The 23,255-nt window shown below is 48.1% G+C and overlaps 1 protein-coding gene across 4 annotated transcripts in view; it reads left to right on the top strand.

Annotated features, from left to right (window-relative positions):
* Positions 1-23,255, top strand: part of DPP6 (dipeptidyl peptidase like 6) — an 846,122-nt gene that overhangs the window by 550,324 nt on the left and 272,543 nt on the right. For all 4 annotated transcript variants that reach the window (XM_074366690.1, XM_074366691.1, XM_074366689.1 and 1 more), the window contains exon 3: positions 13,316-13,414. In XM_074366690.1, the coding sequence (XP_074222791.1) occupies positions 13,316-13,414 (99 nt within the window). The remainder of the gene's footprint in view (positions 1-13,315; positions 13,415-23,255) is intronic.

Raw genomic sequence — 23,255 nt, 5'->3', positions numbered from 1 at the left:
GATACGTCATTATCGCTCGAAAGCCCGCAGTTTACATTAGGGTTCACTCTGGGTCTCGTACAGTCTGTGGACTTGGACAAATTTATAACGGCCCGTATCCCTACCTTTGCAGAATCTTACGGAGTCGTCTCGCTGTCCTGAAAATCCTCTGTGCCCATAACGTGTGGCAAACAATGATTCTTCTTTCATTGTCGCCATAGTTGGACATTTCCCCGAATGCCACCTGCAGCCTTTTCGGATTGGCTTCTTTCGCTTACCAACAAGCAGTGAGGGCGCCTCTTTGTCTTTTCATGGTTTGGTAGTTTATTTCCTTTTGACCCTAAATAAAATGCCATTGTCTGGACGCACCACAGTTTATTTATCCGTTTACCTACTAAAGAACATCTTGGTTGCTTCCAAGTTTTAGAAGTTATGAGTAAAGCTGCTATAAACATTCATGGAAAGGATTTTGTAAGAAATAAAGTTTCAACTCCTTTGGTAAATGCCAAGGAGCATGATTGCTGAATTGCAGCATAAGAGTATGTTTAGTTTTTAAGAAACCACCAAACTGTCTGCAAAAGTGGCTGCAGCATTTTTCGCTCCCCTGTGTCCCCAGCAGTGAATGACAGTTCCTGTTACTCCCCGTCCTCACCAGCACTTGGGGGTGTGGGTGTCCCCGATGTTTTCACTGGTCGTTCTAATAGGTGTGTCACGGTATCGTAGTGTTTTCAGCTTATCTTTTAAAAATTCTGGAACAAATAATTTTTAAAACATTGTATATAAATATATATATATAGACATTTTATATAAATATATAGGCATTTTATATATATATATTATATATATATATAGCTAAGTGAAAGAAGCCAGTCTGAAAAGGCTACGTATATATATAATATTATATTGTCTGATTAATTTTCAAACTGAACAAACTACGTAGTCTGTACCCAGATCAAAAAAAAAAAAAAAAAAAAAACCAAAAAAAACCCAGAATGCGCCAGGACCCCAAAACCACCCCGCATGCCCTTTTTCATATTTAATCTCCCCAAGGGCAACCTAATATGTAACATCATAGATTTTTAAAAGGGCACCTGTGCACTCATGAGAATTTGGATATGTTTCAAGAAGCTCACGGACCCGGTCAGCCTACCTGTTGACCATCTTAGGGATCAGCTTGAGCATTCATCCAAGCCCAGATGTGACAATTTAACTAAAATACTATTTAACTAAAATACTTCCACCCATAGCTCTAGACCCAGCCAGTCCCAGGATGATTCAGTGGCTTGAGGACCATCTTTCTCTGCCACCATCATCATCGTGTTGGCAAAGTGGCTGCAGGGGCTTCACACATCTCATCTCACACCCTCCCAGGAAGGGAGGGAAAATCAGAACTCGCCTCAGGTATTTCTGTCTTTCCCTGAAACCAGCCAGGAGTTGGGTTATTTGCTGTAACTCTGTTGCATGGTCACCCTTCCCTGTGAGGGCTGAGAAGCAAGTATTTCTGCTGAGCTGGAAGTGTGCGAGGCCCTTGGGGAGGCAGTGTGGTGCCTGCCACAGTAAGCGAGACCCCCTGAGTTATGAAATCCTTGAGGCACGAGGTCTACATCCCTTGAACTTCAGCGGTGAGTTCGCACCATTCTTTAAATTGAAACAAACCTGGAAGACGAAGTTCTGACAGATTCTCATAAAAGGAAGAATGAATTGACACTGCTCCTAACCTCGGAGTTAGTCGCAGACTTCCAAGTACTGAGAAGTGGGTCCCTGGGAGAAGCTTGACAGCCTCTCTGTAGACGTTTCATCATTAGCCCTAGAAGGGGTGTTTGGCGCATCCTGCGTATTTATTGAATCCTCCCGCTAAAGAGCCGTTTTATCTAAAGGGTGGCGGTGGCTCATTATTCATGCTTGCGTTAAGGCGCTAAGTTACGGCAAATGTGCCTGCATATTTATCCATAAAGAAGCCCTTTTCAAAGCACTGTTACGTTAGCGTCCTATTTTAAAGGCAGAGGTGTATATAAACCATGAAAAGGAGTACTTCTAAGCCCGTCCCTCTGGTTTTTTCTGGAGTCTATTGCCTGGTTTAGATGCGAGCCTGTTGGTAAACGTCAGGTGGGATTGGGGAGCCTTTGGGAGCGTAAGTTACAAGCAGCCGGCTGACCCAGGGGTTGCTATTTTCGGGAAGACTCAAGCCAGTCGGGACCCACAGGCAGCCATTCGGAAGTCTGAGCTGAGTTACCAGGTCTAGGTCACAAAGACAGCAGTGGGTGATACAATAAGATCAGGGAACTAGAGAGAAATTGTCCACAGCGAACTCGACAGGTCAGGGGGCTGAAACAGATCAAGGTCCAGGCTTACGCCACCTGCCTTCTCTTGGAGGCAGAACTCTCTCCTGACACGCTGGCTGAAGAACCATGTATCACTTCAGCAGAAACAACATGGCTTCACTTTCTCAGATTGTTATTTCATATTCCTGAAATCCCACCTTACTGCACAGTTAACTCTGCGCTTTTCTGTGAGGCACTTGAATCACCAGAAATTAAGTTAGGTGATAGCAGAACCCAGATTTAATCAGTCTTTCTTCCTCCTAGCTCTTCCCTTATCTAGATTCTTTTTAAAAAAATGTCTCTTTAAGAAAAAGAGCAGTAAGTGTATGATTATTGCATTTTCAGAGGATGCCTTCTGAAGTGGCTGGGTGCTTGGAAACGGGAGGAAAGGCTTTGAGGGATGTGGTGGGCAAAAAAGGGGTTCCCCCAAAGATGTGCATGTCCCAGTCCCTGGAACCTGTCATTCTAGCTGTGGGATCTTGAGATGGAGGGGCTGCCTGCGTTGTCCAGTGGGTCCTAAATGCAAATCACATGCGTCTCTATAAAAGGAGGCAGAGGGCGATGTGCAGAGACAGGAGGGAAGGCAACGTGAGAAGGGAGGCAGAGATGGGAGTGATGCAGTCACAAGCCAAGGAGCGCCCGGAGCACCAGAAGAGGAAAGAGGCAAAGAAGAGATTCTCCCGTGGGGCAGCCAAAGAACCCGGCTGACACCTGGATTTCGGGCCATCGAAACTGACCTCGACTTCTGGCCTCCAGAACCATGAGAGAGTACGTTTCTGTTTTAAGCAACCACGTTTGTGTCAGTTTGTTGCAGCATCCCCCAGGAAACTGGTGCTTCGTGAAGACACACACTCGCCTGACACTAAATGCAGCTGTGAATATGCGCTTATGCTCAGAACGTGACTTTAGCAATAATTTGCTGCCTGAGTAACATGTAAAAAGAGAAAAAATAGTGAAGATATTAAATGAACAATCAAAATCAAAATAGTAATAATACTTTTCTCATATGATCCATTCTGCAACCAGTCCCTACATACCATTACTTTGGACCATTTCTTTTTTTTCCTTTTTAAATTTTATTTATGTATTTATTTTCCAATATCATGTTTTTAAAATTGAAGTACAGTTGATGTGCAATGTTACATGTTACAGGTATGTAAGATAGTGATTCACAGTTTGTAAGGGTTATACTCCGTTTACAGCTGTTACAAAGCACTGGCCACGTTCCCCGTGCTGCGCAGCACGTCCGTGCAGCTTATTTTACCTGAGAGTTTGCACCTCTTACTACCCCCCCCGCCTTGCCCCTCCCCCTCCCCTCTCCCCGCTGGTACCACAAGTTCCTTCTCTGCCTCTGTGAGCCGGTTTCTTTTCTGCTATATTCGCTAGTTTGTTGTATTATTTCAGATTCCACACGTAAGTGGTATCTTACAGTATTTGTCTTTCTCTGTCTGACTTATTTCACTCGGCATGATGCCCTCCAAGTCCATCCGTGCTGCACATCAGAAACTCGTACAACATTGTAAGCCAACTGTACTTCAGTTTAAAAGCAAACAACCCATTTAAAATAGGGCAGAAGAACTGAACAGACGTTCTTCCAAGAGAGGAAATGCAGATGCCAACAGGAGCATGAAAAGTTGCTCAACGTCACCAATATCAGGGAAATGCAGATCAAAACCACAATGGGACACCATCTCACACCTGTCAGAACGGCCAGCATCAAAAAGAACAAAAGAACAAGTCTTGGCAAGGATGGTGGAGAAAAGGGAACCCCGTGCACTGCTGGTGGGGGTGCCAACCTGTGCAGCCACCGTGGAAAACAGCATGGAGGTGGACCATTTCTGACTTTAGTTCTTCCGTTATTTATTCCTGTAATTCTTAATGTTACGCTCATGTGTCAATATTTACAGACCACCTCCCATCACAGTACAACATCTAGCTCATTTATGTTTCTTCTCACTTCCCTTCCTTAATTCTGGGTTATAGAAACTGTTGAATTATTTTTAATTCCTCTGTAGATCTTTTATAAATTCATATGAAAATGTCTTTATTATACATTTCTTGTTCCACTGACCTTAAATGATGTGTCCTGGCTTCTCACTGGAGAAGAGGGAGAAGCTGGCATGTCTGGCCTCAGTCCCAGCACGGTACCTGCGGCTCTTCCTTGCAGCTTTGGGTAGCATCTGCAGCCACTGACTTAATACAGTCCCCCACTCAGTAATAACAGGATAATTTTAAAGTGGAAAATTCATTTAGAACATTCACAATTTTTTGCTTAGACATATATTTCTCCTGCAAAGTCTGACAGTGTGGACACGGCCACAGAGAGAGAGCGCGACTGTAGTCCTATGGCACCGAGCAATTTGCCTGGAGGCACTCAGGGCAAGTAGACTCGTTTCCTAAAATCCATCAGTAGCCACAACTAGTTTGCTGTTATCTGGGCCTTGACTTTTCTTTTCAATTCTTCCTGAAGTGTGGCTGATTTGCAATGTTGGTTTCAGGGGTGCGGCACAATGATTCAGTTATGCATACACGTACACACGTATCTTTTCTTTTCAGATTCTTTTCCGTTATGTTATTAAAAGAAATTGAATACAGCTCCCTGTGCAGACCTTGACTTTCTTAAACCAGTTTTCCTATCGACTCTGACGGATTGTTTCTATTTAAAATGAATAAAGAGGAGCTGCCCTGATTGCAGGCAAGATGAACACATAGTAGGCTCAGAAAGGCCACGGAATGCGAGGTCTAGGTCCAGTAGTCACGGTGTTTGTGAGGACTAGCGGCAGGCGTTTGGAAGTCGGAAACTTGAAACCGCCAGTTGTGTCATTCTGCCTGGGCTGGCCCGGCAAAGCCCCACGCAGGCTGACACAGCAGCGTTTGTCTGGTCGCAGCTCCCGAGCCTTCAAGCCCAAGACCAAGCGCCAGCAGGCTTGGTGCCTAGTGGGGCCTCTCTTCCTGGCTTGCAGGCGGCACCTTCGCACTACGCCTCCCGTTACTTTTTCTCTATTCCTCTCTTTTTACAAGAGCCCTAATCCAGTCCACTTCTGGGGCCTGATTTAACTGTCTTCTGTAAGGTTCTGTCTCCAAATATTTTCATGTTGGGGACTTAAGGCTTCAACGTCTGAATTGAGGAGGGAGGAGACAGGACCTGTGGACGTCTTTGGTGGGCGTTATTGTGCCTGCACAGTCTGACCTCTGGCCCCCAGAGATTTACACCCATCCCGCATACGAAGGACATCCGCTCCATCCGAAGGCCCCCGGAAGTCTCAGACTGTCACAGGATCATTTCAAAGTACAAAACCTCATCAGCTCAGACATCTCAAGTACATCATCTAAACCATCTGAGTGAGTTAGGGGTAAGACTCCGGGCATGCCCCGTCCTGGGGCACAGTTCATCCTGGGTGAACTGGACCTGCGATGCTGAAGAGACAAGTGTCACTCCTGAATGCAGTGGTGAGACAGGCATAGGAGAACCCATACAGGCGTTTCTGTTCAAAGGAGGAGGAAACTGAAGGAAAAAAGGAATTGCCAATTGCAAACAACTTCTAAAGCCAACTGGGCAAACTCCTTTAGGGTGAAGCCTGGGAGCAGTTCCCTGTGGCTTTCCTCTCTGCTCTCTGGGGCCACCTGCTTCTTCATGAAGGGTAGCATGAGTCTGCAGATGAGTGGTCTTATCAGCATGTTTCCTGTCTGGGATTTTGGAAATCCGACAGCCTTCTCTTATTTCATCTTCTCTTTGTCCTTTTTGGCCCAAGCTGGCAGTGCTCCTGCAGAGGTAAAAGTCTTAAGAACCTGTGGGTCTCCTGTGTGTGTCACGGGGACTCATTCCATGAGACAAGAGGCTTCTCCACAGGATGCGCCTAGAAGCTCCCATCTCTGTGCTCGGCTTCTGCCAAGATGTCAGGGGGATCGGGGTTACACACTTGGGTCTTCCAGGAGCCTTTTGTGCGACTGCATCCTCTGCGCTTTGCATCTTTCAGACGCTTTGGCAAAAGTTTGTTGAGTTGCATCTCTGACTTTTTCTCTCCTGAGAGTGAATTTCTGAATTGTAGCAGGCTGGGTGAGGGGAGACATTTCTCCAAAGAAGATAGAGAAATAGCCAAGAAGCATATGAAAGGACACTCAACACCATTAGCTTTGGGATCTCATTCATCCGTAAAAAGGGATGAAGTACTGACAACGCAGTATTACATACTGTCACTGAACGGACCTTGCAAACGTTTTGCAGAGTGAGATATGCCAGCCACAAAAGACCAAGATAGTGTATGATTCTCTATGAAATACCCAAGCTAATCAAATGTGTACAGACAGAAAATGCATTTTTCGTTGCTTAGGACTGGGAAGAGAGGGGTGGGAATGGGAGTGACCACTAATGGTTGCAGAGTTTGTGGGGAGGGGGGTAATGAAAACGTTCTAAACTTGGATCGTGGTGATAACTGCACAGCTCTGCTGACATGTTATAACCATTGAGCTGTGTACTTTCCATGGGTGAGTTTTACGGTAGGTGCATTTTATTTGAATAAAAATGTCCAAAAGAAGGAGAAAATTAGGAAGATAAACATATCGACCTGCGTGCATATTATTATGTGAGGTCACAGGTACCCAATGGTTATCGCTCACTAAAGGAAACAGGCGGATAAATAGCTTTTAAGGTTTCCAATTTATTTCCTAGATCTAAAAATATAGGGTAGGGGCATAAAGAAGAGATGGATACCTTTGATATTTTTTACTGAGAAATTCTTTTTAAAAAGCACAGTTTGTCAAACGTCTTAGTTTACGGGGTGTGTTGAATGATGCTGATGACTTAGTCTCCCACGTTAGCGTGAACTGTACAACGTGACGAGCTTTGATATTTCGCTGCTAGTTTCCTCAGGTGGTTCTGAAGGCAAGTGAACTTGTAAGAAAGAGCCTTTAAGATGAGTCAATATCCGTGGGACTCTTTGTAGGCTTAAATTTGGGTTATAATCATAAATAATGTATTTCAATAATGAAAAGATTTTATTACAAAAAAATGAGCAAGAAGTTAAAGCAAAGATGTAGATTTTTTAAACGCTCGTTCAACAGAAATTGGTTGAATGTGAATGTGCGGCAGCCTCCTTCCAGAGCTGAAGTCACAATTCCCGTCTTAAAAAGAAAAAGGGAAAGCTAATGTGGAAAACAGACTTGAAACAAATAATCAATTCTGTGCTGACTTCTGGTAGCAGGAAGGGAAGCGTGACCAGTTTTGTTTGGACGAGTCAGAAAGAAGCAGATCCCCGTGTGGCCTGCAGCCCTGACTGTAGAGGGAGGGAGGGAGGGAGAAAGGACAGAGAAGGAAGGGAGAAAGAGAGAGAGGCAGGGAGGGAAGAGGAAAGGGAAAAAGAAATCTAGGCAGAGGGTAGAGCTCAGGGGTAGAGCACAGGCTTGGCATGCATGATGTCCCGTGGGGAGGGGGGTAATGATCCCTAGTACATTCTCTAAAAATAAATAAACCTAATTACCTCCGCTCCCCACCAAAATAAAATAGTTAAATAAATAAAGTATTAAAAAGTAAGATGTGAAGAAAAGAAAACGATAAAGGTAACTGGAAGCGTTGGACCCAGCCTCTGACGTGCTGGCAGAGTAAAGGGAAGAGCTTCCGGTGTGTTCACTGAGTGCCTTCCTTTTAGCCCTCTGCCTTAGGAAAGTCACTAGTGGAACAGGACGCAGTGATCTGCTTTTAAGCAAACGCTGTGTCATTGGAACTTGTGAATTAACGGTGCCGACGCTGAGAAATGAAAAATTGATTTCCACGTGTTCTTCTGAATGCTGGTAGGGAAACAAGCAAATATTATCCCCTTCTCTAGAAATACCATACGCATGTGCCCCGTGACTTACTCTAAAGAGAAGAGTCCTTTTACTCGACTCGGAGCCTCAGGTTGGGGACCGGCTCTCTGTGAAGCCGCATCTGACTCACCGCCCACAGTCTTCGTCAGATTTTGTGGGACTGCGTCTTGAAGGCACTTGGCACTCGCGTGGGCCACGTGGCCCCGCGGGGCACCCCCCGCTGGTCTGGCTTGGAGGCTACGTTTTCTCTAATCAAGGAAATGTGTGCATTAAAAGGTGTTTTTCAACCTTTTCTCATTTACGGAAAACTTTTTTTACCTGGAGAGCGTAGTGTTTTACCAGGATCAACATTAGCATTACCTGCGTTTTGTGACTTTGTTAGCATCCCAGTTGTGGAATAGGCTGTGAACACGCCGGGTTCCACGGCTAACGCCGGTATTTCAGTTCTCCTGCAAGTGCGGTTGGTGTTAGCTGTGACCTTCCTGCCTGTCTCTGGAGAAGCCACTTACCCTCTTGGGAGCTCAGGTTTACTTTCCATAAAATGGCTTTCCTTCCTTGTCCTTCCTGTAGGACCAAGAGGTAATTACTGTCAGAGTCTTCCGAAGACCGCAAAGCTTTGTAGAGTCGTCTGTCATTCCAGTGTCTAGCAAAGCAGGACTTACGCGAGACTTCTGACTAATCTGGAAGGGGTTCTCTGTTACCAGATTGGGGTTGCCAGTAGCCAACCCTCTCTGGCAGTGACCAAACCCCTCAGAAGGTTATGCTGCAGAAGAACCCATTGTGGGGCCATGGGATTTATTTCTGATTTTAAAAACCTCTGGAGAAGTGGTTCCAGCGTGTTCCCCAGGAGTTGTGCTACTTAGCAGCACGACTATTTCACAAGCATCAGGAAAGGAGCAGAGTCTTAGCCGCTTGCATTCTACCGTGACCCACACGAAGCATAACGACATCACTGCAGGTTGCAGCACACCTTTGCATCTCATGAACTTAACCAGGATGCCAAGTTCATTACAAGCGCCCTGTGGTTACCCAGCTAAAGGGCTGAAGGAAACCTTATTTTTCACTCCTCATCCCCGAATGACCTTCAGGATAAAGTCCAAACTCTAAGAGCCACTGGCCACTTCTTCTGTCTCCATCTGGATGTTGACTTTCAGTTTAAGGTGACAGACTGAGCACAGACAGTTTTCCTTTTGGTTCCAAGCATGTAGAAAGGAGAGGAAATATATAATAAAAACACAGCTGCATCCAAAAACAAGGACGGGGGCTCTTCCTCGACCTGCCATGGAATGATGCCTTGAAAGAAGGACCAGGTAAAAATCTACCGCAGCAGGTGAGGCCAAGTCCCTGCCACCCTCAAGGGACCAAGAGTGAAGTCAGACCCAGCAGGAGGGGCTGGGATCTTGCCGTCCATGAGAGAGCAGAGGCTGGACGGGTGACCCCTGCCTTTAAACAGGGTTCTTGTTCAGAGGTTCTTGAGTGATATCACCCATGAAGGGCAAAGAACTCCAGCCCGAATGGCCACACAAGGCCTGGTGAGAGCTATTTCCCAGAGGGACCCTCAAGCTGCCCTGGACAGTCTTGTGCCCAGACCCCCAGGAGTCACTTAGGACCCAGAGCTCTTGTCTCTCATGTCCCAGGACCTTTCAGGAGCAAAGCTTACAACCAAGAGTCACAAGGACCCACAGAAACCATCCCCTCAGAGCAGGACACCAGCTTAACACATATGAGAACTTAACTCCAAAGAAACAGAAATCGATTGGAGAAAGCAGAAAATGACACTTTAGGGTTTTTAAAAAATTTTAAATTATCAGTATAATAAAGGAGCTTGAATTGTAAGAAGAGATGATCTTGAAAAGGAGCTAGTTGGGAATATGAGAAATTAAAATATAATTATTTGAAGTTGTAAAACTCAGTGGCAGAATGAGAGAGCTGTCTAGACACGCTAAAGGAGAAATGGAGAAAGTGGAAGACTGGGCTGCAGAAATGATGCCAATGCTCCCGAGGACATAAAAACGTGGGAGACATGAGAGAGAAAGCTAATTGTGAGGGTTGGACCCAGGGGTTGGACCCAGAGGCTCCCGTGCGGGTCCAGCTGGTGATCTGGAAGGAGGGCACAGAACAATGGAGAAGCAGTGTTGAATGAGACAGTTACTGGTAAAATTCCTGATTCAGAGAAAGATAGTATCACTGTAAATATCACTGACTGGTAAGCAGCACGTTTAAGGAAAACCCACAAGTGGACATTTTCTGCTGGAATTTCCGAGCTGCAGATATAATGAGAGAACCCACCTTCATCTCTAGACACATTTTTAGCTCACGCTTCCCGCTGCGCCAGCGCCAATGCGCTCACAGGTCCCTGCAAATTCTGCCTTCATGCCCTTGCAGTCCTCTTAGCCTGGGTGTTCTTCTTTTATGTCTTCTGTCTTGGCAGCAGGTTCTTTTCTCAAGGAATTCTTTCTGGAATTCCTGCTCCTTTTTTTATTCTGCAGCCTCCTTAAGTATTAGCGTGCTGCCCTCAGTCCTGTCACCGTGGCCATGTGGTTGTCCTTTCGGCTTTGGCTCCATCGCTGTGTGAGCTCCTTTGGGTCAGTTGGAAGGTCTTTCAGTTGTGATTCTTCAGGGCTCAGCATGGCTCCTGAATGTGTGAGTCACTCATGCTTGTCACCATCTCCAAGGATTTTTGGAACGCATCAAACTGTAAGTCAGTAAGTTAGTTAGAGAGCACTTGACCATGTGAGTGAGCCCTCGAGCTTCAGAGAGGCCAGCAGAGAGTGCCTTAAGGAGGCAGAGCTGATTATTGACAGAATCAAATGTCCTGGCTCGAACAGAGAGCACTGCTTATAGTGCAGGTCATGACGCCTTCCCCACAAGCCGTCCCTACTGAAGTCATACATTTTCAAAAAATGTTTTGAAAACAAAGGAGGTAATCATTTATTTAAAAATGAAGCTGACTTTGGGATGAAAAGAACAGTCATTTGTGAAAAGAAAAATTTCCAGAAAGTGAATAAACTGGCTTTTCATATTTTACCCAAAGTTTGTTTAAATAGCAGCCTTTCACTCTTTTCTTATTAGACACATGGGTACCAAAATGTGGGTCTACAATCATCCCTGATGAATGAGGTTTTCTTAGATAAAATTTAAGTTTTAATATGATTATTTTCTGGCCGTGTACTTGAGTATCTCTGAAATTTTTATTCTTTGTTTTTGCATTATTTTATTTATTGTATTTTTAATTGAAATATATTTGGTATATAACATTGTGTAAGTTTAAGATGTACAACATGTTGACTTGATACATTTATACATTGCAATATGGTTGCCTTTGTAGGGTTAGCTAACACTGCTATAAGGTTACTTAATTATCTTTTTTTGGTGGGAATAATTAAGGTCTGCCTCTTAGCAAGTTTGATTTTTATAATATAATATTGTTGTCTGTAATTACTATACTGTGCATTAGATCTCCAGAACTTATTTCTCAACTACTTGCAAGTATACATACTTCTTAATTACCAGATCACAGTATAACTTTATTAGATCAATGTCTAGAAATCTTTAAATTTTTCATTTACTGTCTGTTTTCCATACTGAAATGCACTGTGTTTGAAGCTGTGGGTCTTGCGGGGGCTACTTCAGTTGCACACAGAAAGATCCCAGAGGGAAGAACTTAGTTTGGTTTTAACATGTTTTGATCAGCACCTGGGAGAGGTCCACATACACTCGGGTCTAAAAGGAAGGCCACATTGAACGTCATTCTGTAAATTTCAACAGACTTTTACACACTTTAATCTTATTTGATATTCAAGAAATCAATCAGTGCACTAAGTTTTTGAGAACTTCAGTAACCTGTAATGTCCAGAGAGGCCAAAAGAAAGAAACCACAGGAGATGTGGCAAAAGCTACACACCAGAATCCTAGAAGAAGCCGTGGGGGTTTCATTCAGAGATTATTTGTTCTTATTTCATTAAGTAGTATAACAGAAATTCTTCTTGTCTTCCGAACCTGCCACAGATTTTGAAACAGGAAATTAAAAGAGGCAAAGAGTATTGTTGAGGGCAAACACCATGACAGCCCAAGAAGTACAGGCTGATCAACAGTCAGAAACTGAAAAGAGAAACAAACATAAAAAGTAAGGACACACGGATCTGAAGCCACCGACATAGGATGCACACAGACATACGCACCTTAATTAGCGCGAGGATGCCCCCCCACAGCAGCACAGCACAAAACAGACGAGAAGAGGACTGGGATTTTCGGGAAAAGTGCAGCAACCAGTTGGCATCTTTCATTTAAGAGGATGGGGTGGCGAACAAGCATTCTAGATAAGGATGCACTGCAGACATGGCTCAGACAGAGTTTCCTATTGGTACAACAGAGGTGAAGGTGATTTGATGTTCTGCCCTGGGTGGTGCATCTGCTGCGGCTCACAGGTCAGAGGCCAGGACAGCCCTTTGTCTTTTCAAAGTAGATGAATGGATTTTTGTGCCTCTAATGGAAGGAGCCTCTGTGGATGCAGATCTAAAACCCCAGAAGCTTCATCCTCAAGAAAGAGGATAAAAGCTGCCAGATTCCTGAAGTCTCCCCACCGGTGCCATTAACTAAACATCTCCTCTTGGGATGGATGTTTAGTGCCTTCAAGTCCCATCCCAGGTGCTTACTCTGAAGCATGGTGAGGTGAGCGGGGCAGAACCTGAGCGTTTGCACACAGACTAGGGGCATAAGTCTATCTGAAGAGCTAATCCCCCACCTGAAGGCGGCCAGGGGCAAGGGAGGCACCTGGAGAATAAATACGTAAAGAATGCGTTAGTTGTCTTTGAATTTCTAGCACCCAACACGGTGTCTGCGTTTGGCACGATAAATGTTTAATGAATGACTGATAATGTTATATAGCTGAGATCCATTCTGAGCATGTGTTCCTTCCTTTCTGGACTATTCCACCTTATTGCTCACAAGTCACTCTTGAAACAGTCATTTACGTTTATACCTAAGAAATATGATCGTTTAATGATGCCATTTCACCAAATCGTGACTCCCCGTACCGTAGTTTCTGGTAGTTCAATAACAAACGAAAAGCGTGACTGGCTTTTGTCCAGCATTTATTTGTAGACGTCATGTTTACCGTATATACTGTTTCTGAAAGGCAGTCACAGTGTTTAGTGGTCCTCCCTTCTTATCAAAAGATAAAATTTTTGACTATTTGCCTCATTCTTTTCCAGCGGAAGATAACAGTTTGTCTCAAAAGAAGAAGGTCACCGTGGAAGATCTCTTCAGTGAAGATTTCAAAATTCACGACCCCGAGGCGAAGTGGATAAGTGGTGAGTCCTGAGTCCTGTGCACGTGAGAAGCCGCTTTCCCATTCCCTGCCACTTTTTGAGAGTTTGGGTTTTATACGTTTGCCTGTCACATCCTCTCGCTGGCTCTGGGAGCGGCTCCCCAGAGCTCTCGCTGTCATCCTCATCCTCTCACCATTCCAAGAAAGTGTGTGAAAATCAGGCTGCTCCTTCGTGAGAGACGGGTCGTCTGTGTCACCTCCCTGAGCCATTATCTCTCAGACGGAGATGTGAGACGTTGCTAAGCAACGGAACAGTGAGAGACACAGCCGAGCCTTCCTCCCGTGTCCACGTTCCTCATTCCCTTCGGTACTTCTCTTGCTTTCATTCCCAGCTGGATACAGGGGCCAAAAGGAACTGAAAGGATTCTTCTAGAATGCTGTCTAATGAAGGAAACAGCCCAGGGCACTGATGCTGATCAATTAATTTTCCTCTTGAAGTTGGATCTGGATGAAACTTTGTTTTCTTGTTGGGGGGATTTTTTTAAACAACAAAGCAAAATAGAACCGGAGGCAAAAGGCAGTATGTTCACAATATTTTTTTTTTTTTTTTTTGGTTCGGAACGTCATCTGTTTCCTTTAGTTGGGTCAGAAATGATGCTGGAGTGCAGTCGTGGGAGGAAAGATGTGCATGACCACACTCCCATCCTCTGCAGGCTTCGCTGCATCCCTCCTGCGTCGTTTGGTCCTCGAACGTCTCCTGTGATCTCCAGGGATATTGCTTGCGTTTAGTCTTAGCCTCAGTGGGATGCACCTGAGACTTAGCCCCCAGGTCAGAGAACCTTACAGTGGAAGGTGGAGGTCTGGTTCCCGTCCTGGGTTTTATAGTGAGTGAGGCCCAGCGAGGGCAGGCGACTTTCCTGAGGGCACAGGGCTGAGCAGTGGCAGCGGTGGCTGGAAGCCGCCTCCTGACCTCCCAGTTGGTGCTCTCTCCCCTGCTGGTTTGTTGAGTGACGCCGTGTCGTCATGTCTTCTTGCCGTCAGATCCTCTGCACTGCTTGTCACGCGCCACAGGCTCAAAAATCACCCGTGACTCGCCGCGCTCAGTCTCCTGCCAGCGCGGCGGCTTCCCCTCCGCCCTCTGCCATGGCTTCGGTGTTCATTTCTGATCTTTAGATGAGCTAATTTAGAAATAAGAGAGGTAGCTGGATCTCGGAGGGGATGTATTTTGTCAAGGGAGTTGGGTAGGAGTGAGAGCGGGGCAGCGTGGACATCAGTGGGGCACGCGGAAGCCCACGGCGCAGATAGGGCCCAGGCCTCTGTTGTTTGAGGAAGGAATTTTACCTTTTGTTTTGAGGGGGCTTAGCATTTGCCTCCTGTTGTGTTTACCCACCGCAGAGGGAGGATGCAAGCGCTGCTCGTGTGCTCTGGGCCTGATCTTGGGAGTAAAAGATGATTACTGTCTCCTTAAGGAGCACAGAGTCCTTGTTCTGGAGACAAATCAGGGAGCGACGGACGGCGATCATAACACAGAGCGCACGGAGGAAGACACGGCCTTCTCCTTCCTCCTGAGAAGCAGTTTCAAAGGCATGCATAAACTTGGTTTCAAAGGTATAGGGTTCAGAGTAGGTCAGTGGAGGCCCGGCAAAGACTCCACGAGATGCTAATACAGTGAAATGTTTATATTAGGGCGCCCCTGGTTTCAGACTTGGCCTAAATCAGCATCCCTAATTTAAAAAGTACAAGCCGAGCTCTGGGGTCCAAGAGCACCACATGTCTGCAGGAAGCCGTGTTGGTTGCTATCGTAACATGTTTGTATCACATGAACTAATGTGTGCGGCAGACGTGTGGTCCTGAGATGTGCCAGCTTTCTGGCCAGAGGACAAGAGCCAGAATTTCCTTATATCCACAGAGTTGGGCAGTTGAGGGGCGGCCTTGCACCCAGCAGAAAGGGCCCAGCCCGCCTGTTCCAGGAGGTCAACTCTATTCACAAACACACCTGCGGTTCAAACAAACAGGCTTTGGTGTCCAGGAGTTTCCTTAAGAGGATTTGTCCTTTGTAAATGTACACAGTGTGAAGTTTTGCTGCCAAGTAGGCAGGTGGTCAGGTCTCCCCAAAGACCAGGCACCATCAGGAATGCAGGGAACAGCACTGCTCTCCCCCGCACGCTGCAGGGAGCGGCACTGCTCCCCCGCCCGCTGCTTTGAGCTGCCTTCCCACTTTCCCTTACTCCTCTGCCTGGCCACCCCCTTCCTCCTGGCTCCCTAAAGACGCACTAGCTTACAGTGAATGAAATAACTGCAGTGATCAACTGTGCATTTGTAATTGATTTTTATAAATACCATAAAGAATTCATTCATTTTTTACCTTACAAGTCTAAATGTTAAGACCCAGGGAAAGATTATACTCATGGGATTCCACAAGTTGTCAAATGCTGAGATGAGCTTTAGAAATTATCAGAACATTAATTCATTCAATTAGTGTTTCTTGAGTGTCTACAATGTAGCAGGCAAGCTGCTGGGCCCAGAAAAGGCACGCAGTCTTCCCATGGAAGAGTTTCCCTGTGGTAGGCTGGGAGTCACCCCCACCACCATCGTCACTACCACAGCCCCCTCCTTCCCCTCTTCCTCCTCCTTTCTCCTGCCCATGCCTCTTCTTATCATCATTGTCATCACCATCATCATCACAACCACCACCAGCCCCATCACCATCATTATCACCATCTCCATCCCCATCATCACCATCATCATCATCACATCACCACCGTCACCACTGCCACCACCGCCACGTACTGGAGGTCTCCCACATCTTAAGCTCTAGGCCAAGTGCTTTACATTTAATTCTCACAACTATCATCATTCACATTTTACAGATGAGGGAACTGAGCTTGGGGTATTTAAATGACTGGATCAATATCACACAGTTAATAAGCAGCAGAATTCAGACTTGAACCTAGGTCTCTCTGGTTTCTATAAGCTGCTACATTGGATAGAATGTCTCCAGCCCTGGATAGAATGTCTTGCCTGTCTCCAGCCAGTTTCTTTCAGAACCGTTCTGGCTACTCTGTGTGTTTTAAACAAGACTACACAGGCTGTGACTATTTCAGAATGACTGCTATTTCTTAAATTCTGTATTCTAGTATCCTCTTTTCCCATGGGGCTATGTTAAACTAACACAATACCCAAGTGATCAAGAAAAATGGGGTAATTCCCCACAGACAAAGAGACTGACTCTCGTAAGTGCACATTAAACACTGAAGTTAACAAATATATCTTGGGTTTAATATAGGAGTTAATCATCTAGAGCTAATACACTTTATCAGGAGGAAATGGGTTGGTGGGAGTTCAATTTCTCCTCATCCATTTTTATACTAGAGATGACTTTTTAATCTACCCTTTTCTGAAATTGATTGGTAAAACAGTTTTCAAATAGTCAAACAGTCTTCAAATAGACTTCCCGTGTTTGTTGACGCCGTGGGGGCAAGCCAGACGGGGCGTGCAGAGCAACAGCGCTGATAGCATCTGAACTCACCCTGAGCTCTCTGATAAAGGAGGAGGCACGTGCCTCCTGAAATTGGCCAGGGCGTAGTGTCTCCATGCATTTGCTTAGTCAGGTAAATTCTTACGTGATTTATAGAACCCACACTGCACTTTTCAACCTTTTGGGTCCCATCGTGTGCTGTGCTGGTACTGCATGACAGGAGGTGGCCACTGTGATGAGGTCTTCTGGTTGCTTCAGACCTTTAAGTCTGTTTATGTCCATGGACCACTCTTCCTGAGCTTTCCTTGTCTATTCACTCTTTCAGACTCCTAGATGATGGATAATTACAAACCTTCTCTCTCCACATCTTCTTCCCAGCCTACGTCTCATCTAAACCTACTGGAAGAAAGCTTGAGAATACTCTCGCCCTCACATCTCCTTACCTACCAGCGTCGACACCCGCCCCGCGCTCTGCCCCTCCCCCACGCCTGTAACCACAGATGTCCTGTCTGTGCTCAATCTACCCACATCAGAGGCCAACTTGCCTCACTTACTTGAGCAATAATGGCAGCAAATATCGCCTTTCTTCTCTAATTGTTAATTTTTTGGTCTCTGTGGCAGGTGATTCCCATCAGCAAACAGATACGCTCTTACTTCTCACACCGAAACACACACACACAAAACTTAGCTTGACTCCACGTTCCCCGCCAGGCACTGCCCACTTTCTCGCTCCTCTTCGCATTTGCAAACGGTTGTCCCTCTGTGACGTCTCCAGTTCCTCTTCTCCTGTTGTCTCCAAACGCACTCCCTGACACTCCTCCTTGTCAAGGTCCCCAGTATCTCCAGGTTGCTAAATTCCACGGGCACATCACAGACCTCATCTGAGTCTGCCGATCGGCAGCATTTGGCACAACTGAGTACCCACTCTGCCTGCACAAACTTTCTACTTGACTGTAGGTTCTCCTGGTTTTATTTCTGCCTCATGGGCAGCTCCTTCTGGGGCGCCTGTGCTGGTGCTCGCTCTGTTCTCTGACGTGTAACGTTGGGGTCCTGGGGCTCTGTCCTTGTCCCCCTTTCGATATCTTCACGCACTCCCTCGGTGTTCTCCCCTAGTCTCATGACGTAAAGTAGTCCCCACTGCCTGATGATGGCTAACTTACTCTCCAGACCAGACCTCGCTTCTGAAGTCCTGAGATGTCTTACAGACATCACGACCCGAACTTCAGCATCTCCAAATCTGACTTCCTGACCTACACCCTCCCACCCTCTCAAAAAATTTAAAAATCCACCAAAACACAAAACACTGCCCCATCCACAGCCTCTCCCAATTCAGTTGATGAGAGGTTCGTTCTTTTGGCAGAACAGGCTGAAGCCCTCGAGGCCGCGCTTTGCTCTGCTCGCTCTTGTACCTCGTACCTAACACGTCAAGCCCTCCTGCCAGCTCTGCCTTCAGCGCGCTCAGCGCCCAGCTTAGACTCGGGCTGCGGCTCCTAACTGCGGGCACAGCTGCCAGCAGTCCAGCTAAAGGGTGAGGGACTGGAGACTGGGAGCAGGACCAGGAGCAGCGCTCAGGAGGAGGGATCATGATGTGGCCGGAGGGAGCTTTATGTCTCCAGCCTCTAGGTGGCCGCGGTCCTCAGGCCTCTGGGTACTCCCCGTAGAAGGAACCATTCCCTCCACAACTTTAATCACAGTCTCTGTGCCGCTGAGGTTCAGTTCTGTGTCTGCTGCTCAAGTGCCCTCCTGAGTGCGCTGCGTCCACCTGCACAGGTTGCCCGATGCCATAGCACCTGGTGGGACTCCTGGGCCGCACACGTGTCAGGAAGCTTATTTGCTTTTGCAGATTCCCTCTCAGGAAGGCAGCTGAAACTTGGCAATGGTCTGATGAGTCCCTTGCCCTGTGCTCCGAGCAGGCCAGGGCCACCAGCACCCTTCAGGGACCAGTTCTCCCCTCCTGCTATCTTTAGGATGCAGGTGGGCCCAGGGCTGGCGTAGGAGCTGCACAAAGGGCTGGATTAGCTTGTCTGCCAGCTCGAGGCAACGCCTGGCCTCACAGCCTGCTCCTCCTCAACGGCTGTGGGACGCGGGAGGGACCACTGCGGCTGGCTGGCTCCAGAATCTCTCCACTGTGTTTGTTTACACTCATTCCCATTAATCCAGCCTCTTGTGCGCGGAGCCCTTTCTGTCTCTCAGATGCAACACTAGAGAGAGACTGTAAAATTGGGGAAAATTGCTTCTTTTGACTGTAGGAAAATATCAGCTGGCTGGCTGATCCTGGGAAAGTATATGTTTTAGGAGATAAAATTGGAGATAGAGCGCAGGGCTCCAGCAGCTTGATTTCCATATTTGTTGTATCTTTTCTCTATTGTTATTCTGTAAAACCAGATGGATTTTTTTTTTTTTTTATGAAGCTCAGGGGGTTGGATAGAGGGGGAATTCAAGTTTAAAAAGGTTTGGGTATTCCTCCTGCTTTTTGAAGGCCGCATTTTTCAATCAGAGCCATTAAGTCTTAGAATTGCAGAGAGTGAAGCAGTTCCCTGGGGGTCCTCTGGTGCAGCCTGTACCCACAGGCCAGAGTCACTTCAGGAGAATGCCCAGAAGGACATTTTGAAGACTGAAGATCTTCCTCCGCGGCTCGGTGTGCCGATGGAGATAATAACAGTAATCATTTGAAGTCATTACCTAAAATGCACGTTGAGAAGCATCATTGTGCCTTATTAAAGCCCTTGAGAAGCAGATGAAATTAGAGTCCACATTTGGGGAAACCACCAGTTTATCTTCTCTTTTGAGGTAGTTCTCGAGACTCCCTCTTCCTCGGGAGAAGAGGCGCCCGGTTGTCTGGCGCTCGGCCGAGAACGCCGTGGGCTGCCTCAGCGCGGCGGGGCCTGGCCGTCCCCCACGGCGCTCCCGCGAGCTCAGACCAAGGCCGAGTGGCCAGCCAGCCACCTGTCTGCACTGTTCCAGCTCCTTCTTAATGCATCTCCCACATTCCCAGTATCTGAGCTAAAACTACGACCTGCTAACTGTCCCTCCGAAGTTTCCCCTCAGAGTCACCCGCGGGAAACGTTCAAAGACAGAAGCCCTCGGTGCCGGTGGCCGCGGAAGCAGTAATAGCGACGTAGCAGAAACAGTGCCGGTAGCTGCTCGAGACAGCCTGGTGCCCTGGCCTCCGTTCTGTGTGTGAGACGCTTCTGTTCAGCTCGTCTCTGCTTCAGAAACTCACCTTCCTTCTTGAGCCAAAATACAGTATCTCTGCTTTTGCCCGAGTAGAATGAGTGGCTCACTTCCCCAGGTTTCCGCAGAACCCCGTGCAGCCTCCAGCAGGGCATCATCGCAGGGTCCCCAGCCGCGGGGACGCCGCCCGCTCTGCAAGGCGGGACCGGGGCAGCCGCCAACGGAGGAGGGCCTGGCGCAGAGGCGGCGGCCGCCGCTTCCCCTTTCGAGGGCACAGAGCTCCCTGCGCCACGCGCGGTGCCCCCCGTTTCCTCGCTGGGCTCTTGGGCCCGTAAATGACTGCGGGACCCAGGGCCCTGCCGCTGCTGTCAATCCGCGCGCGTGTCAGGGAGCCGCATCTCTGCGGGCGCAGCCGGGCGGCGCTCCCCCCCGCGAAGCGAGGCGCGTCCCGAGTCTCGGACACTTCATAGGCGGCAAGCGCGCCTCCCTGGGAAATTTAGGTTCAGCCTCCGTCTCTGGGGACCCAAACGCAGGCCTCTGGCGAGAGCGCGGAGTGAGAGCCTGTCTCAGCTGTGTCTGCAGGACAAAGGGGAGGCTTTTGGGGGCGGGGGGATCTCTTCTTGAGAGAAGGGATGTCAAGTGAGACGTACACACTGTGTTCCGTCCTCAGGGAGGCGGCCGGACGTTCTCCGGAGCGCACGTGGCCGCCTCGGGCTCGGGGCTGCCCGGGGCTTTGGCGAGGCCGCCGCCGCACCCGGAGCCGGAGCAGGACGCGTTCCTGCGGCAGGTCCGCCCTCCAGACTAGACGAGGCGCGGGCAGGGGGTCGCCGACAGTGGGCACAGTGGGACGCCGACGAGACTCTCACCCCAACAGGCCACAGACCAGGGCGCACGGGTCTTGCTTTATTTTACCTTCCTCCAAATTAAGGGAGCCTGTGAAGGTGCAGACGTCCAGATTTACTGCAGCCTGGGGGGTGGGGAGAGATTCCTCTGTGTCTAGAATGGTCTTTTTAAAGCAAATCAGGAGGTGCTGTTCATTAGAGACCCGGCAGCCTTGATCGCAGTGACCCTCCTGCCAGCACTGACATTTCCATTTAGTTTCCTTCAAATCATCCCACCGCGTCCTTAGCCACGGCGGCCTGCTGCAGGCTAATTAATTATCATCGGCATCTTCTCCAGCATGGATCACCTTCTTAATTAATAAAAAATGAATCACTTGATCTCCTCCATAATTGAGCGTAGTCCCCGACGACCCTTCGGTCCTGTGCCCAGAGCGCGTCTAACTTTGCGCTCAGGTGTTTGTTTACACCTCTGCCGTGCCCTTGATGGCGGGCTCCTTGGGGCTGTGAGTCTGTTGTAGTGACGCTCTAGTTCCCTGATGGGAACAGCGTGTCTGGCATGTAATAAAGTTTCTGTAAATATTACTTGGCTGAATGACTCAGCAAATCGAGTGTCATGGGAAAGGACTCTGGGTAAGTGAGTTTCTGGTTGATTGAAGGATAACCAGGTTCTTTACCTGCTGTAAGTCTTGGCATTGTAAAAAATCGTACTTATGTGTGTAAGGGAAAAGATGTATCCGATTCTATTTTCCTGCTTTCATGGGGAGAGCCTACTAGACGGGGTACCGGGCTCCTGAGACGAGCCCTGCCCCCCCTCCCCCGTGATTATTTCACTTGCCATTGATGGATTCTATGCAAAGTGCAGCGGATGCTGGGCTCCGTCCTCTAATGCACAGTTTCCAAGAATCACTCAAAGCCACCCCGGGAGGGACGTGGGATGTCATGATCTCCACATGACCCAAGTACCCACAGATCTCTCACTGCCTGGGGTCACCCCTCAGCATAAGCATGAACCCAGGTCCCACGGAAAGCCTGGTGGCCTTCTCAATGCTTTATGTTTCCTGAGCTCTTCTCAGACTGACCCCCACCGCCCGCTCTGTCCTGTGCACCAGGGTGGCTCCCGTGCAGACAGTCCTCTCTCCTCTCTGCTTTGTCCCTTGCACCCCTCTCTTCTCCCAAATTCAGTGACATGAAACTACTTAAGTACAGACTTCTATGCAGGGTTAAGAGTCAGAGAACACTTACACACCCAGAGATGGAGCGACTGAGAGATGACTGTCACACGCCCCTCTTCTGACCGCCCCTGGGCATTCCTGCCTCAGAGAATCTTCGCTGGCTCTCCCTGCCTCTTGGTTGCTTCCTTAGGCGTCTTCCCCAAGCCGAGGGGCCTCGCTTTGCTGCTGCTGCTTCCGTCACAGAACCTCTGACCTTGACCTCACGCCCCGCACCGATGCCGACGGGGACGGGGTCCGGGCAGAGGGATGCGACGTGAACCAGAGTCGCCTGCAAACTTAGCATGAATTTCATGTTCACCTTTTAAATGTTTCAGGGGCCTTCGGGGCGAACCAAATAGCCAGTGCCCTGTGGTCTTTTTGCAAGTGGGAATCTTCCAGAAGGAGGCGTCCTGAGTACCAGGGTGGATCCTTCATAAATGGTCGATATGGAATTCACCTTTTTGTGTGTCTCGCCTCTGTCTTCCTGGAGCAGAAGGAGGGGAAGGCTACAGGCCTAGACATGCTGGTGTCTGGACTTTTTGGATGCTGAGCAGCTCTGGGCTTTTCTGAAGATGCAGATTCCCAACTTAAGGGCCAACCTCACACCTGCTGCTTCTGGATCAGCACCCTCCCGTCCCAGCGGGGACTGTCTCTCGGGTCACAGTCTTCTCTGCCCAGACCTTTACTTCTCTGAATATTCTGGGCTCCTACACAATCTCCTACTCCAGAGGGGGGAAAAAAACAGGAGGCAGCTCATTTAAGCAGCTTCACTATGCAGATGACTTTAGCTTGGCAACCCTCCCTCTGAGCTCCTGCCTTGGGTGCCACTCAGACCTTCTCAACAACAACCAAAAAGCCAAATTAAGGAGTTTTTCCAATCGACAAGCCACTTCATTTTGTTCACTTCTCCCAGGTCGGATCCTTAGACGGGGTGTCAGCCGAGTGGGCTGAAGAGGGGTTCCAGGAGGTGAGCTACCCAACCGGAAACGCGCGGGGAGCCGACCTGGAGCGGAACAGCAAGGTGGCGCGCGGCGCGGCGCACCCATCCTGCCCGCACATGCGCAGTGTGCGTGTCTTTGTTCGCGGGGCTGACATAACACCACTGACGCACGCGTACTTCTGCTTTCTTGGTTCCAAGGCTTATATAACTGGCGCATGCGTACACTTACTGTTTACCTC

The sequence above is a fragment of the Camelus bactrianus genome, chromosome 7 (genome assembly GCF_048773025.1).
Source record: "Camelus bactrianus isolate YW-2024 breed Bactrian camel chromosome 7, ASM4877302v1, whole genome shotgun sequence".
Lineage (NCBI taxonomy): Eukaryota > Metazoa > Chordata > Mammalia > Artiodactyla > Camelidae > Camelus > Camelus bactrianus.
Note: the sequence above shows the minus strand (reverse complement) of the source record. Positions and strands in the feature narration are given on the sequence as shown.